Raw genomic sequence first — 18,103 nt, 5'->3', positions numbered from 1 at the left:
TTTAAATTCGTCTCTCTTAATAATTAGATTTGAATCAGCATTACTGGAGGTTTTAATCGAAAGAAAACGAGAGCTTGTAAAAAACAGAGAAGCTTAAATGGTTTTCCAGGTCAAATTTTGGTTGTACAATATAGTTACGAAGGTCTTCTTTCGCAATATAAAGGATTGTGGAACTAATACCAAAAGTTGACTAACTTACGAGCTAGGAGTGTAATTTTTTGCCGGAAATTGAGGTATATATATATATATATGTATAATACTTGATATCTAGACGATGCAGCTCCTTGCGTTAAAGAACCTTCTTCGTCTTTATAACCAGACATGCAACGTGTCACCTCCTTGGGGTCATGGACATATCAGGTTCACAGACATCATATTATCACTATTAGACGTGTAAAAGGCGATGAGAAAAGGGGGTCGAGGATTTTCGTGGGAATGCGGGATTTCCGATCACATTCCCTCACTACTAGTAGCTAGGCTATCATATTCCGCATATTATGGCTTACATACATTGTGCTATTGAGCTCTTCAATGGACTTCGATATTATAGAGATCAAAAGTGGGAGTGAGACTTCATCCATATATCAGCCAGCAGTATCCACATATACCTTATATGTGTGTGTGTGTGTGTGTATTTCTTCTTGTATAATAGTCCTCTATATTACTGTGTTTGTGAACATTTGTAAATGTGACTTTCATAAGGTCAAAGGCCAGTGGATATATAACCTTCTTTTAGAGGAATCTCGTTTTGTAAAAATTCCACTCTAGTTCATGAAAAAGTATATAGATTCAATTCTGATCTAATCATTTTTTTTTCATTTATATGTATATGTATATAATATAAAAAGATCAAGTATGATAATGTAACAAAAAATATTCTTTGACGTTATGGTATAGAAAAAATGTAAAAAGTCTGATATGTCAATCTAGTTTTATATATGTATAAAAATACATATGTGTAAAATTTCAACTCTTGTTTTGTGGTTAACATTTTAAAAATAAGAAGCAAGAAAGTACAGATTTTCTACTTTTTTTTTAAACATAGTCATAAAAAATGGTAAATAAAGAATGTATAAAGTAAAAAGATTAAAAAAAACTTTTAATAAGAAATTGTACTTGTTGGATTCAGTATTTTTGATTCATGTGTCATTTTTAAAGAAATTTTGAACTTTTTAATAATTCAATTCAATATTTTATCCTTTGTAACGCGGCATTTTGTCGCGTAAAAATTACTTAAAAATAATAAATTTAAATAAATTTTGTAAATAATATAGTCGACTTGTAATAAATAAATTTGATTCTGAATTGTCCTTTAGTTCTGTTATGAAAACTCTCGCGAGGCATTGAAGATTCTCGCCGGGTCACAAAGACATTGAGGACATCACTATCTATCATTGAAATTAGAAGTCATCAAGGAAAGAGCTTCCTGGTGTATATATTTGGATGAGAGTCCCAAATACTCAAGAACACCAGAAATACGAAATTGCTTTTTTGTTGACGATCTGTCAAATCAATACTGGCAGTCAAATTCCTATAAACTCGCATCAATCAATTTAACATCGGATAGTGTAGGGATCTGCTTTACCGGGTAAAGTACCGGGTCGCGGGTATTATATTACTTAATATTAATTGATCTCAATGACACTGAGAAGAGAGGCCGCTGTTTAGCAACGCTTTCCAGTTTGACTTGTCAGCTATTTTAATCTCATTCTCATCCTGGTGTTCGTAGAGTCAAGTTGTGTTCTATTCATTTTCGTGTAAAATAATTAAAATTTCACATTATAAAAATGAGACGAGGCGTCATTATCGTCGTTAAACGGACGGTGAGTCCAAATAAATTAATTAGGAGTCGTTTCCTTCAGAATCTATATCATTATTATTAAAGTATAATTGAATAAATAAAACATAAATCTTGTCTTTCGGCCTTTTGATATTTTTTAACTTTTTCTAAAATTTGAAGTGAATATTAATAAATAGTGTTATTGTTATAAATTTTGTCCAATTAATGGTGTTTATCCTTACCCCCCCCTCTCAGCGGTCGATTGTTGCTGTAAAGTAACAATGAAATTCCTGAGCTGGTTTTAGTTTTTCCTAATTTGAATTATAAAATTTACTTGTCGGGTTATTTAACTATTTTTTCGGTTTGATTATTTCCCATAAAATAACTTAGCGTCTTGGCAAAATTAATAATTAAATTGATGGTACGGGGTACTATCTAGATAGTACCAGGTACCATATTTGATCTTACATATACGGACAGCAATCTAGATTCTATTAGTAACAATTCAGATTGTACGGAGTAACATCTTGATTGTAGTGAGTAACATAACCATATTTTTTGTAACATCTTTGATAGTACCGAGTAGCATAATCATAGTACCGGATAACATCTACTTTTTACCATCTTAAGATCATAAGTTCTTACCATCTATTTCTCTCCGTGTAGTAAATTAAATTCAACGTTATACCTTAAACAGCCCAACCTCTTTTTAAGCTTCAAGGTCAGTTGAGTTCTCGACGAGTCCCCCACTCGAAGCCAAAAGAAATAGAATCAACAACAACCTCTTTATGAGCTTTCGATGATTTTTGACGTTCGCTTGCGTTTGCTTAATAGAAAAGTGTAACAGTAAAGCTTATAAAGAGGTTCCAAGCCGTAATACACATACACGTCGTATAGTGGGGGCCCCCTACATTTGTTAACTTCTTCCCCTAACCGCCCTTCGAACAGTTATAAAGAGGTTGGGCTGTACACTGTAAAAAATGATGGAGTTAACAGCACTGGGAGTTAAATTTGTCGAGTTAAAAATTAACTAAATTTGTTACAACCAACTCACAGCTCTCCTACTAATGTATTCCTTTAAAACTAGTAATTTTAAAAAGTTTTTAAAAAAGGTAGACTTTGTTTTTTTAAACTTCTGTCTTTGGTCTTTAAAATGAATAAACGATTGTAATTTTTTATGCAAAAGAAAAATATGTATTTTTTATGCAATTATGGTCACATATAATGATTTTTGTTAAAATATTAATATCGAGTGAAGTGTGCGCAGTATTTGGAAAAAAATTTAAAAACTCAAACACTTTGTACTTTGCATTATGTATATATAGAGAAAAATTCGTATACAATTATCTCTCTTTTATTTCACACTAAAAAACTTTTTTTTGCTAAAAATGGAGAAAGAATGTGTTACATAGTTTTAGGAAAAATAAATAACAAAATGATATAAAAATTTTTAATTTTAATTTATAAATAAAAACAATAAAATTTTAATATTTAACTTTATAAATGCTTTAAAAAATGTAAGGAATAATAAACAAAGTTATTTGTGAATTTTATTTGGTTTTAATTATTTTGTACAAATAGTTTTTTTATGGTGCACTCTATAAATGATTGTTTAATTAATTACACAGCCACACAAAAAAAAAGTTTTGATCTGGGGGTCTTACTATGCCTACTTCATGTTTTTTGGGTCGCTCAATCCGAATTCGAGGTCCGTTTTACCCCATCAGATCAGGATTTTGAGATAACCTCAAAAAACCAATATGGCGGACACTTTTTCGAAAAATTCATCGGATTTGCCTGAAACTCGTTACTCGGCGGTTTTTGGGGTCCCTGATCACGAATTTAATGTCAGTTTTTCAAAATTCAGAATGGCGAATCCAACATGGCTGACATGCGATTCTGATGAATTTTTCGTAAATGTGTCAGCCATTTTGGATCCGCTATTTTGAATTTTGAAAAACTGACATTAGATTCGTGATCAGCCACCCCAAAAACCGCCGAGTAAAGAGTTTCAGGCAAATCCGATGAATTTTTCGAAAAAGTGTCCGTCTTATTTTGTGTGGCTGTGTTATTATAGTTATGTTCAGTCAAAAATTGTTTTAATATAAAATAATTCAAGCTTATTGATTAATAATAAATTCGTATTTTTAATTGTGAACGTTTTTTATTATAATTTAGAAAAAAAATTATTTTTATAATTCTTATCTTAAATATTGCAGAATAATATAGAAACTGTATATAAATGAGAAGTCACTTTTGATTTAATGACAATGAATATGGTGTTTCTCATTTAATTCGTTATGAATGTAAATCACGTTTCGTTTGAATAATTGTTACAGTGTGCTGCGATTTCATATACTGTCGAAAAGAGATAGGATTGCGTTCGTCATAAAATACTTAATCTGCTTTACGCATTACAATGAGCCATAAGCTGCCAAAAGATAAGAGAAAAAAATGATAATACTCTTTAGATATTAAGTGCGAATATAAAAATTTCAAATTATTATGGACGCAGTTTTTTAAAACTTATCTGTAGTTTGTTATTACTTTAATTATTATTATATGAATCCCTCAGTAAATCTTATATCCTTTTTAATTATATACAAAAAAATTAAATTTTCCCAATTGAAAAAATGGTGAATTGTATCATTATGATTTTTATTCAGCTGAAGAGATATTTTTTATTCGTTTTTTTTAGTATTTTCTATAAATAACCTTTATTTACAAAGAAATTCAAAAGAACTCATGTATCATCTTTTGAAAATAAATTTTCAAATATTAAAGCAACAATATTTTCACTTCTATTTTCCAAAATTTTCAAGTTTCTCAAGTGACACACACACACACAAACTTTTGTGTAATTTTTGAACTGTTAAACTTTTGTAAATCTATAAATTTCCAGGAAGCTACAAACCACTGATTGCATAATTTAAAATAACTTTTTCCTTGAAATCTGTCGTTTACACTTTTTCCTTGTGCGTTTTCATTGATCGTAAACTTTACTTCTTGATTTTCCTCGATAATTTATATCAGAAACTTTTAAAAAACTTTTCTCAAGTATCTTATATAGAAAGAAAACTAAATCTTTTCACTTTAGAAAAAGAATATTCTTTTAAAAATCTAAAAGAGTTTAAATAATACTTTAAAAAATACTTGAAAGCAAAAAAAGCACTATAAATTTTAAAGAATTTATCATTTCTATATGATTGACATAAAATCTATATTAAAAAGAAATATTAACAACAACAACAAAAAATAATAACAGTAAATTTTTCGAATAACAAACATGTTTAATAATTTATTTTATATTTTAAAAAAAGCGGACAAATCATGTGACATTAATGTGTTTGCTAATCATGATATGCGGTACAGGTGCAATCAGGAAACATAGCTCGTGTGTCAGTAATAGGAATTGATGATCTGACTCAAGCTCTATTGTCTTATATAGACGTCCTATAGATATAATTAATGATTTGAGTTATAGAATGATAAACGAGAATATTGTAGACATTTCATGTATGTATATCATATGATCAATCAGCGCATGTGTAAATTGCTCGTTTACAATTTCATTTTATATTGTAATTAACAGTAAGACTGCACTCAATCGATATACGCAGATTTTATTGACAACTCAAAATTTAACCGATTCTACAAAATTAAAGCTATATTTATACTGTCATTCATAATTATTAATTTTTCACTGACATATATTAGTTGCTTTATTTACTTCTACACTCTGTGAAAAAAATTACTAATATTCACATATAAAACAAAGGCAAATTAATTTTCAATGGTGCAACATCTGTTGACACATAAATTGCTCAATTTTATGTGTTTTCGATAAAATTTTGAAATTAATGAAAAAATTTAATAATTTAATTTATTAAACAATTTATTAATTTTTAAGTAATTTATTAAGTCACCTTTACTTTATTAGAATTTATAATATATTGTCTTGAAATTTTTATCATCCACATTCTGATAAAATGGATTGGTATTATTTTGACACAAAATTTTTTGTAACAATTTTTTTTTATTTTTATATCTAAGTAAGCAAATATACAAAAGGGATTTTGTGTTCGAATAATAATTTTTGATTATAAAAAACCAATTGTTTGGTTCCCTTTTCGTATTTTCCAAAAATACTTCGAAATTTAAATGTTTATGAAAATTGAAACAAAAAAAAATTGAATTTGTATATGAAGAATTTATATATAATTTTACTTGCTTTCTTATATTAAATGAATAGAATTAATCAAAATTTAATTGTTCCCTTCGTGAAATTATAATTTCATCCTTCTTGATAAGATCATTTAAACTTTGTAGTAGTTGAATTTAAATAAAAAGATGCAAGACTGCATAGTATTTCTGAAAATTAACTCGTTTGCTGTGCACGAGGTGCATTTGCATTTGAAATGGCAAATGATAACCATTTATATATAACTCAAGATAGAGAGAGAAAATGAGACCGAGGAGTCTTTAGTTTGAAGACCTGGTGAAATCAATTGTTTTCCACTTTCAAGAGACTTTCTTGTCTCTCAGTCTTTGATCTTTTCGAACTTTTGGTATTATACGAGTTCATTCTGAAATATATCTGACCAATTTCCAGTTTTACACTGATAAAAAACACTATTCTTCATTTAAGAGGATTCCTCTTATTTTGATGCTACTTTTTCCCTATTATAATATAGTATCAAAAGAATGTCGTCTCAATTGAAAAGACTATTTTCTTCACACTAAAAAAAGTCTTAATTTTACCCTATTTTTGATGCTGAATTCAAGGTTGAAACAGAGTCAGCCCAACCAGACAAGGAAAGACTTATGCAAAATACATAGGGTTAATGTAAGGTGTAAACGGTTTAAGATTGTTTTTACTGTATTAATTAAAAATTAATATATCTTCTTAAAATGAGTGGAAAATACTTTCGTTTCAAGTAAAAAATTATATATAATTTTTTACTTGATACGAAAGTATTTTTTATACAGTAAAAACAGTCTTAAAGCGTTTCCACTTTGAATTCAGCCTCAAAAATGGGCTGAAATTAAGACGTTTTTAGAGTTTCATGGCTGGGGCCCGAAAGCCTTATAGTTTCTCTTTGGCGTCCGTCCGTCTGTCGTACACTCTTATGGTTGCCATAGCAATCATTTCCACTGCAACCGTTACCATGGCAACTGTTTCCATAGCAACCGTTACCTTTAATTTTTTTCTTATACTGCCTGTAAATTTAATATAATTATTTATTAGAATAAACTGAATATTTACAGTAATAAATATATTAAATTAATAAAATCCACTATTTTTTGTTGGTTTTCAGTGGAAAATACTTTTTTCCTGACTCTTTGGCCAAACTTTTGACTTTCTCTACTTAAAATTCCTAACTAAACGTGTTTAATTGAAATTCATAGCAATTTAAATAGAAAATTGGCTCGGAACGAAAAGCAAGAAAACAACATCGATATACATAGAGCGCGCGGGTTCCCAATCATCGGCAACGACCAATTATTAGCCCCAATTACAAGAACGTAAAACGCCCCGAGAAATTCCGAAATTTTCACTTATTTCGGTTTGAATGCCGAAGGATATAACACAATAGGTTGGATTTAAATTTATATTGAAATAAAAGATCGTTGCAGAAATAAAATCCTATATTGGGTGCGCTTAATTTTTCAATGAGAAGCTCTCGTGATTTCGTGAAGTGAATTCTCATATCTCGTTTATTATTATGACGTAACGTTCTGTGCCAAGTCTTCGACATCTCTCTCTCCCTCCCTCTTTCACACACACACATATAGATATATATATATATATATACACACACACAGCTCGAACAATCTCTCTTGAGTTTTCGATGAGAGTTGTACAAATTGGCTTCCGGTTTGTCCCAAAAGCTCTTCGAGAATTATTCGTAAGCTACTGATTCGACTTGTCTCTAACCCATCAAATAGCTTTTCATTTTAAACTTTGATGATATTTGGAATGCACCATATGTTTCCTTATAAATTTCATTTAATAAATATATACGAATGTATTAATCTAAAATTTCATTAATTTTTTTTATCGGAAACGAATATTTTTCGAAAAAGTCATCATGATCGTATTATGAATGTTAGTTGCAATTTCGGTCAAAATCAAATTCGTACATTGAGAAAAATAGTTCTGAAATGTTTTATTAATCACTTTTGGATGCAGCATGATGTCATTGAAAAAAATAACCCACATAGCACCGAAGATTTATTAAATATTTATTTTCAATGTTCGCAGTATTTAGAATAAAGGTTAAGTAAAGCTTCCCGAGTAGAAATTTGTAATGGCGCTAGGATGGAAGCGCTAGATGCCATGTTATCGCTAATGGAGTCTCGCGCCGCGAGCTAGCGCCATTACAAATTTCTACTCGGGTTCTGTAAATATTTAAATGTCCGCACTTGAGCAAATGTTTAGCGCAAACCTTGAGTGAAGCTTGAAATTAAATATTCGTTAAAGGTTCGGCTCGAAACTTGAGTGAAGCTTTAAATTAAATATTCGTTAAATGTTCGCTCAGATAGCTGGATTTTAAAAAAATCTAATCATAAAGTATTAATTGTATTAATAATAATAATATAATTAAAATAATTATATCTTTAATTTGAATCAGTTTAATGAAGAAATTGATTTAAGAAATTTTAATTTTCAAAAATGAAAAAAAAATAATTTCTTAAATTAAGGGACTCATACTTGATTAAGAAATTTTTTAGAGACTTTAAATAACGAAATTAATTTTGAAAATAAATTTGGAGGACCGGGGATCGAACACGGGTTCGACGAACGCAAACGCAATACCTAACCAACTGAGCTATACGAGCAACTACACTGAGAGAAATGGATAGTAAGAATTTGATAGTAAAAAGAAAGATTGTACAAGGTACTATCATTGTGTTACTGACAAGAATCTACTATCAACATTTTACTATCCAAGATGTTACCCAAAGACGTAAAATATGTTAGCTTTTGGATTGTAGTCACTACTATCAAATATTGTAAAAATTAAATGTGAGCGCATGCGCTGATTGTGGTGTATACTTCGCCTATTCAATTGCGGTCCTTGTGTTTTCACGCACGTGTTTATATATAGTGAAAAAAGTTGTGAATAAAAAAATGGACGAGTTTGTTAAAAATTTATTAATGTCGTGGAATATGGAATCTTTGATTCCATCTTTTGGAGGTAGGTTTATTATGTAATGATCTGTGTTTTTATTGCCAAAGGATTTGCTCGCCGGATGGAGTCCGGGTACCTATTTTGACTAGTTACTTTAAATCTCGGTAGATGGCGTGAAGCGCCATCTATGTTTCGATTAATTTCGGAACTATTTCTTACTATGATGTAGAGGAGAGGTGTAGTCATTGACGAGTCATTATTTAAACCTTCGAAAGAGAATATATCGTTTAAATAAAAGAATAATAAAATATACAAAATAAAGTATTACATAAAATAATAAAGAACAAAAGAATCTATACAATGCAAAGAAAATACTAAACTCTAGAAAACATAACGATGAAAGAACTAACTATTCGCGAGGAGCGTTCGCTGAGGCTCCGAACGCGCTTAAATTGAGTTCAAATATAAACACGTTCGCGAAGACGTTGGTCAGGACGACGCATATTACATTCGCGTGAGGTACTTTCTAGAATTTACCCCCTAGACGACGGTACGGACGGATACTAGGGTCGTGCACGCTAGGTCGATTATACGTAATCGGGAAGAAGCTAGATGTGGGATACGGTTCCCACATTCATGCCCGACGCGAAGCTAGTGCGAAGGAATAAGTATTAAGGCTCACCAGGTGTAACCCTCATCCGAGGAGCGCCTCGAGATGGGAGTTAACCTGGGGCATCGTCTAGGTCGAGAGAGGGGCGCCTCTACTCGGCATGGACGGTCCTGAGTAATGGGATGGAGGGCGAAGGGAGTTACTGTTCCACAGGAGCACCTGTAGGAACACGTACAGCTCCTTCTAGGAAGTGAGGTAGGCTCTGATGTTCTGAGAGGAGCGCCTCTACAGTGCACCAGGTAGCCAGGAGTGAGTCCCTTCCAATAGTCAGAGGAGCACCTCTAGGCGAGTCGGAAGAAGACTGATGAAAAAGGTGCGAGACGAAAGGTATATCACTAGCAGCTAGGTGACAGCGAGTGGTGGGGGAAGAGAGTGACACTACTACTTACGCTGTCTACTTTCTCTCTTTTCGCCGGCCGACTATACTACGATACTCTATCGTTACATCCCCCCTTCTTAAAAAGCGAATTTTAATGAGCGTACGAGAAAAAAGAATTTCACAAAAAAAAACGATTAAACGCAGTAGCCACTTACAAATTCATTTTATAGTGTATGATTCTGCTGGTCTGCTAGTCCAATTTCAACGTCCATTTGCAATCATTCATTCTTATACTAGATTTCGTTGTACTATTCGGTTTACTATTTTTAATAGTTTTAAGTTTTTATATATAAACTAAGGGTTAACTACACGCACTACACGAGATACTATAGTTCTTTATGAAACATCTGCTGGGCTTCTTCTTTTCTCAAAACTTGTGTCACAGGATACATAGGTTAGTAACATCCTTGTATGTCTTGAAATAAAACGGTTTTTTACTTAACGAGTTGTTTAACGCATCTTTTGTTACTGGTCTAGGAAGGTTAAACCTGAGTGTTCTATTTCATAGACTTCACTTAAAAGACGAGTTTTTCACTAGATTGATGACGTGAGTGTTAATTAAACTTCAAATCCATTCACGTAACATAGGTTGAAAGATGCCGGTAAAACGAGAAATTATGTTTCACAAATGTTGATCCTGCAGTGATCTTCATTTGAAAACTGGTGTCAAACTTCTATTCGGCATCATTCACTGACATCTTTATGTGGATTTATCTTCATTGTTGACTAAATGAAGAATCTCTGCAACTTCTTCTACGCGTTGTATCAGATCGTTGACTTCATTCACTTCTGTTCTTCTGGTATGGAGTCTATACACTGGTAACATATTCCAATAAAGTGTGTCCAATTCACGCACTTTATTATAACCGCCGTGTCTTCTCATTAATGTTTGTAGACTAATAGTGAAGGCACGAATTGATTCACTTTTACTTTGGAGTTTTCTGGAAATCTGATAATCCAGACTTCTCAGTTCCGATGGTGACAGGTAATACTGTTTCAAAGAAGTAATTAGTTGTTCTAAAGATCTAACTGAGCGGATACTATTACGATACCATAACATGGTATCTCCTTTCAAAAGCACTGGAAATCCTCGAAGAATCTGTTCATCCGAGAAACCATAAGCTGATTGCAGTTCTTCCAACCTTTCCAAAAATGCATACGGATCACTACCATCAAAACTGCATCCCCATTTCCGCATACTTTCAAGAACAAAAATATCACTCGCGGTATTGGATGGTGATGAATTACTAGGTAATACCGGGGGAAATGGATGATTATTCTCAGTTGTTCCAACAAATTGTTGCACTTGGTTGTTTGATGTCGATGGGTTTAGCGATGGTGGTGGAAGAGGGTTGATAATGCTCAAATTAGGATCTTCTAATGCGATGGCATCTTTAGAGATGTCATCTTCTTCTTTGTAGTCGTCGGGGTCTGTAGTTTCGTCAAAAAGTTCCGGATTTGATTTAACAAAAGCTACCAAACGTTGACGAAGTGCTGCCACTGTACCAGATGAATCAATTTGGTGTCGATTTAACTCGGCGATTAGTTGTTCCTTGGATAGGGTATAAATCCATTCCACTCCCATTTTGTATTAAAATAAAATTTTAATAACCAGAATAAAAAAAATTATTGTTGTAAAAGCTGATGTCTTCTTAGTGTAACAAATTACAATAAAATGTGAGTTAACTGTTCGAGGTAGTTCTATATAAACTAGTTTATCCCCTCCACTTTACTACTTTTAGTTAACGAGGGTGGGGGTAATGCGAGAAAAATGGCGACTAGAAAAACTTTAATTTCATTTCACTGTACACAAAACACTGAACGATTGCAAATTTCTGTCGAGTTGGTGATGTCTTCTTTCTTGCATAACACATTTCTTCCATTTGTGGCACTGATCGCAAAGATAAAAAAAAAATTTCTACTAGTGTTGCATTACGGATCCGAGAGAAAAAAAAATTAATTTTCTTTTATATTTCGCTATTAAATTAACTAGTGCGTTTTGAGGGCGGCGAGAAAACAAATCTCCTCCAAATCATAGTTCGATGCATAAAAAAAAAATCAATGTTTTTTCCCTGAATATTCTAGATTTTAATTTTTGATACTCAGAAAAAAAAAATTTTAGTCCCTGTTCGGGCGCCATGTAATGATCTGTGTTTTTATTGCCAAAGGATTTGCTCGCCGGATGGAGTCCGGGTACCTATTTTGACTAGTTACTTTAAATCTCGGTAGATGGCGTGAAGCGCCATCTATGTTTCGATTAATTTCGGAACTATTTCTTACTATGATGTAGAGGAGAGGTGTAGTCATTGACGAGTCATTATTTAAACCTTCGAAAGAGAATATATCGTTTAAATAAAAGAATAATAAAATATACAAAATAAAGTATTACATAAAATAATAAAGAACAAAAGAATCTATACAATGCAAAGAAAATACTAAACTCTAGAAAACATAACGATGAAAGAACTAACTATTCGCGAGGAGCGTTCGCTGAGGCTCCGAACGCGCTTAAATTGAGTTCAAATATAAACACGTTCGCGAAGACGTTGGTCAGGACGACGCATATTACATTCGCGTGAGGTACTTTCTAGAATTTACCCCCTAGACGACGGTACGGACGGATACTAGGGTCGTGCACGCTAGGTCGATTATACGTAATCGGGAAGAAGCTAGATGTGGGATACGGTTCCCACATTCATGCCCGACGCGAAGCTAGTGCGAAGGAATAAGTATTAAGGCTCACCAGGTGTAACCCTCATCCGAGGAGCGCCTCGAGATGGGAGTTAACCTGGGGCATCGTCTAGGTCGAGAGAGGGGCGCCTCTACTCGGCATGGACGGTCCTGAGTAATGGGATGGAGGGCGAAGGGAGTTACTGTTCCACAGGAGCACCTGTAGGAACACGTACAGCTCCTTCTAGGAAGTGAGGTAGGCTCTGATGTTCTGAGAGGAGCGCCTCTACAGTGCACCAGGTAGCCAGGAGTGAGTCCCTTCCAATAGTCAGAGGAGCACCTCTAGGCGAGTCGGAAGAAGACTGATGAAAAAGGTGCGAGACGAAAGGTATATCACTAGCAGCTAGGTGACAGCGAGTGGTGGGGGAAGAGAGTGACACTACTACTTACGCTGTCTACTTTCTCTCTTTTCGCCGGCCGACTATACTACGATACTCTATCGTTACAATTATTTTGATTGAATTAGCTAAGACTGAAGTGTGAACGTGTTTATAACCTCAAAACAATTTTGCGTTGTTTAGACGGTGAAATTGATGAAGAATCGTTTTACTTACTGGACAATGATACAATATCACTCATAAAACCAGAACCTCGCTTAAAATTTTTTAAAAAATTTCAAGATTACAAAAATCAAGTAAGTTTTTTTTCGTTTGTATAAATGTACATGTGTTTATTGAAAATTTTTTTTGGAAAAAAAACTTTTTCATATTTTTTCTTATTTTTTTTAAACTTAAAAATTAGTAAAATAATACAAATTCAATTGACTCTGTGAAAAAAATGTACCGTTTGATAAATATATTTATGTTTAAGCAAGTCCTTTTTATAGACGGAGTGAAAAAATAGACATACTCTTTTTTATGTAAAAAGTTTAAAGTTTAAATTCTTATCGAAATGTCTTATTAAAATAAAATGAAATTATTTAAGTTTACAAAAAAAGCGAGGTTAGGTTCGTGTATATTTGCCACTCGAGAACGTAAAGAGATCGTATAAAATTTTTAACATCAAAGATTGTAAATTGTACAATCAAATTTCTATAATCATCTGATAGTAAATACTACAATCTATATCGCTGTCTGTATATTTAGCACTAAATATGGTTGCCCTTAACATCATTATGTTACCCAGTAGCATAAATTTCTCTCCGTGTATGATTGGAAATAAAATCTTGCTCTTAAGCTACAAGTGATTTTATTGGTTTGCGGAAAACGGCGAGATAATTTAAAAATGGATTTTTTGTTTTGACAGTATATAACCAAACAAAAATTATTAAAATTGCTTAAGAGCAAGATTTTTTTTCCAATCATAGTTGCCTTTAATTAATTAATTTAAATATTCAATCAAGGTACGAGCTGAACTTTTAACGAATATTTAATTTAAAGCTTCACTCAAGGTTATATAAAATATTTCAATATATATATATATATATATATATATATATATATATATATATATATATGATGGAATGAAAAATCAAAGAATAGAAGAAAATATATATATATATATATATATTTCAAAGAGACTATATAAAAAAGCATACGAATCAAGGGAAAGACCACGACAACGACAACGAAGTTATACGGATCGTCGGGCGTCGCGATATGGTACCTACACTCTCCAGACTCGATCGAGCTTGAAATCATTTTATCTCGGACAAAAGCTCCCCGCTGCTCGTCAAGAACAGAGGCTTGTGTATTTGGCGATACAGCCGTGAAAAGCTCTGAAACGCTTCTTAAATGGAGAAAAAGAGGGTGAGGGAAAGAGAGAGAGAGAGAGCGCGCAATCTAGGCCGTATGATCATAACCCTAAGTTTCATTATTAAATACATTTTGAGATTCAAAGCATGTCGCATTTATTTTAAAAAAAATAATTTTCCATATATTATTATAAATTACTAATGTTTTTGTTGTAACATACAAGTCGTTTAGATTAATAACTAGGCATTAACCTAAACGCTCAAAGCGCGTCAGGCGAATAGAAATATCAAATATCTTATTATAAATCAGAATAAAAGACAGCAAATATTTTTCTCAAAACTGCAGTAATAATTTATTGTTATTAATTATAGTCAAATATGCACAAAAATATATGTAAGTCAGTCGGTAAAAAATAATAAAATTACTTATTACAGCACGATAAACTTTGGTGACATTGTGAACTACAAGTTAATTTTTATTTGAAACATGAACACCTATTGAAGCAACATTATTCACTCCTTCTTATAATGCCACCTCTAGTTCCGATTTGATACACGCCATTTTTAATATCAGTTACGACGCCAATAATTGTTCCAAAATCTAATGGACCACGATCTACACCAGTAACTGACAAAGTGACGCAAGCACCAATTAGTAAGGGAGGAAATTGTATGTCAGAAAAGGTTTTCATTTTGTCAGCTGCAATTTTTTATCGGTTATAACAGTCTTGTTGATGGTTGAGTAAATTTTTCCCTCGAACACAAAAAGAACATATAAGATTACTGTCAGTATCTAAATCTAGAGTCCCGCAATCAATGTGGATACGTAAATTACATTTCGTACAATTCATGCTATCATTACAATTTAATTGCAAATCGCACGTTCCGCAAAGATTTGTTTTGTTCAAATTTGAAGAAATTTCCCGCCCATGATCAATTAATCGACACACTTTAAATTTAGAAAAAAAATCATTTTTTAAATAAAATCTATTATTTATATAATTTAATCAATCCTTTCTTTAACAAAAAAAAATATATATAAAATTACAAAAAGAAAACTATCTTTGAGTCTTCAGCGTCGGACATCAAAAAATAGCACGAGATTTTCTTTTATAGAAAATAATGACGAGCGAATGAGGCAGAGAACAAGGAAACCACCAATTTTATAATTTCCTACAAATCTCTCCCCCCCACGTCAGTCCACGATTCATCGAATTACACCTCGGTTTCGGCGAAATATCACACTGAAAAAATTTCCTAACACCCGTATACCAGGAATTGACTAATTTGCCTGGTTACGAGAGGAACCGTTCCACTAGGCAATCTTGCGTCAAAGTTGATTTCGACAATTAGTCGGAATGACTAGGGAAGCTTATCAGAATAACCAAGTATCTTACAAGTTAACCTACGGAAGTGAGAATCTCCGATTTTAATGAAACTTGGTATGAATGTAGTACTCGGAAAAATAAGAGTCCCGTATTTTTTTATATCTGCCATGATCCACTTTAAAGGGTAGAAATCACCCCTTGAAGTTATAGGGGTGTAATGTCATAATTAGAGCTTGTGGTCAAACTATTACTAGTAGCTAAATAGTGAATACCGCAATGAAAACATTAGAAATACGGTTAATTTTCCATAGAAAAATATTTAATAAATTCAATTGTTTAAACAATTACTTGAGATCAACAAAAATCTTGAAATCTAATAACGCCATTCGATTCTATGGAAAAAATTAAGACGAAACTGTGCCTTGCAAAAATTTTTTAAAATTTCAGTTTACATAAAAAAATTAAATAAACAATTTTATAACTAATAAGAACTTCGCTCTCTAAATTTGAATCAGCTAAAATCCGCTGATTGGCAGCGAATAGTCGCTGATTGAAAAAGCTATAAGTATGCAGCTGTGAATCAGCGACTAACAACTATTTCAATCAGCGGAATACTCCATTTTAAAAATAAATTTATCTTCCGGTGAAAATGATCGACGTTCGCCGATTCGTGTTTCGCTATTTTATTAGCTGTATCCGCTGATTTGCAGTGAAAACTTTATTCGCTGATTCAAACAGTGAAATTTTAGCTAATTCAAATTTAGAGAGCGCTTCGATAAGAAGATAAGAATCAAATGGCGTTATTAGATTTCAAGATTTTTGTTGATCTCAAGTAATTGTTTAAACAATTGAATTTATTAAATATTTTTCTATAAAAAATTAACTGTATTTCTAATGTTTTCATTGCGGTATTCACTGTTTAGCTACAAGTAATAGTTTGACCACAAGCTCTAATTATGACATTAAACCCCTATAACTTCAAGGGGTGATTTCTACCCTTTAAAGTGGATCATGGCAGATATAAAAAAATACGGGTCTCTTATTTTCCGAGTACCACATTCATACCAAGTTTCATTAAAATCGAAGATTCTCGCTTCCGTATAGGTTTACTTGTTAGTTACATTGGCTATAATCACTTTGACTAATTAAACTTTAGCAAAATTGCCTATAGATACATGCGATATTAACCAAACACCTTAGTTAATATAACTAGGAAACAAGGGGTCAATTCTACTAAATCGACTTTGACAATATTAACCAAGCTACATAACTGAATTGACTCGGATGCTTGGTTAGGCTGACTAGATTTAAACTTGCTATGGTTAATAGTCATTAATGCGAAGCAAATTTTTTTCAGTGCATGAAATTAGATATGTACAAGAAGACATCAACCGTTAGGCGCTTATTCTTTTCATAATCGAAAATTTCCTCACATTGTTGTAATTGTTATAAACTAATAAATTGTTAATTAAAATTAAAATTAGTAAAATTTTTAATAATTCTAATGTTATATGCATAATTATCCCGCGTTTACTCATAAATATAATTTACACCTGTAAAATAGACATTGTATAATTTAAACTATATATGATAAACATTGAATATTATCCCAAAGACAATATTTATTTAATTAAAATAATTAAATGTCTATACTTAATTAATTTCATTATACATGTTTTATATTATTTCTGTTTAACTGGGGCGGTAATAATGCATTTATGTTTTGAATTTTAATATATAATTAAAATAATAATGTTAATAAAAATAGTAATTAATTATAATTATACTGTTAGTATTGATTTAAAAAAAATTGTATTTTTTTTTATTACAGAAATATGTTAGCGAGGGGTCCATGGTTCGAGATTGCGTGCCATCGTGTTCTGAAAAGGGTAAGTTTTATTTATATTTTTATTTTCTATTTTTGTTTTTATTTCTTTTATGCTCAGATAAGGGCTATATTTTATTTATATTTATTTTCCTGTGTTATTTATTATTATGTTTGTTTTTATTTATTTAATAATTTTTTTTTAAATTAACATCACTTCTTTGCTTTTTTTTAAATTTCTCTTGTTATATTGTCTATTATTATTATTTGTCTATTTTTTGAAATATAACTAATTTAAAATTTATACGTAATCTATTTAAAAATTATGCTTAATTTTTAAATAGATTACATATAAATTTTAAAATTAATTTCCAGTATAATGAAAAATAATGCACAATTTTTCGTCTTAGGTAAAAGCAAATATTTAGTCAGATTTTCTAACTTTTTGTAATTGTATTAGTAGATCAAAGCGATTTTAGTCAGACGTAATGATTACTTTAAATTAGTAAATGAGTAAGTCAATATTTATTTTAGAGCTTTTAAATTTTTTTAATAACTTTAT

The 18,103-nt window shown here is 31.6% G+C and overlaps 1 protein-coding gene across 1 annotated transcript in view; it reads left to right on the top strand.

Annotated features, from left to right (window-relative positions):
- LOC127279363 (lymphocyte antigen 6E) overlaps positions 1-18,103 on the top strand; it is a 112,168-nt gene that overhangs the window by 80,124 nt on the left and 13,941 nt on the right. Inside the window, exon 3 of the mRNA XM_051301672.1 lies at positions 17,548-17,605. Coding sequence (XP_051157629.1) covers positions 17,548-17,605 — 58 coding nt within the window. The remainder of the gene's footprint in view (positions 1-17,547; positions 17,606-18,103) is intronic.

This window comes from Leptopilina boulardi, unplaced genomic scaffold (assembly GCF_019393585.1).
Source record: "Leptopilina boulardi isolate dan_hultmark-lab unplaced genomic scaffold, ZJU_Lbou_2.1 LbouV2_216, whole genome shotgun sequence".
Classification (NCBI taxonomy): domain Eukaryota; kingdom Metazoa; phylum Arthropoda; class Insecta; order Hymenoptera; family Figitidae; genus Leptopilina; species Leptopilina boulardi.
The sequence above is the reverse complement of the archived record's forward strand: the minus strand, read 5'-3'. Positions and strand labels throughout refer to the sequence as shown.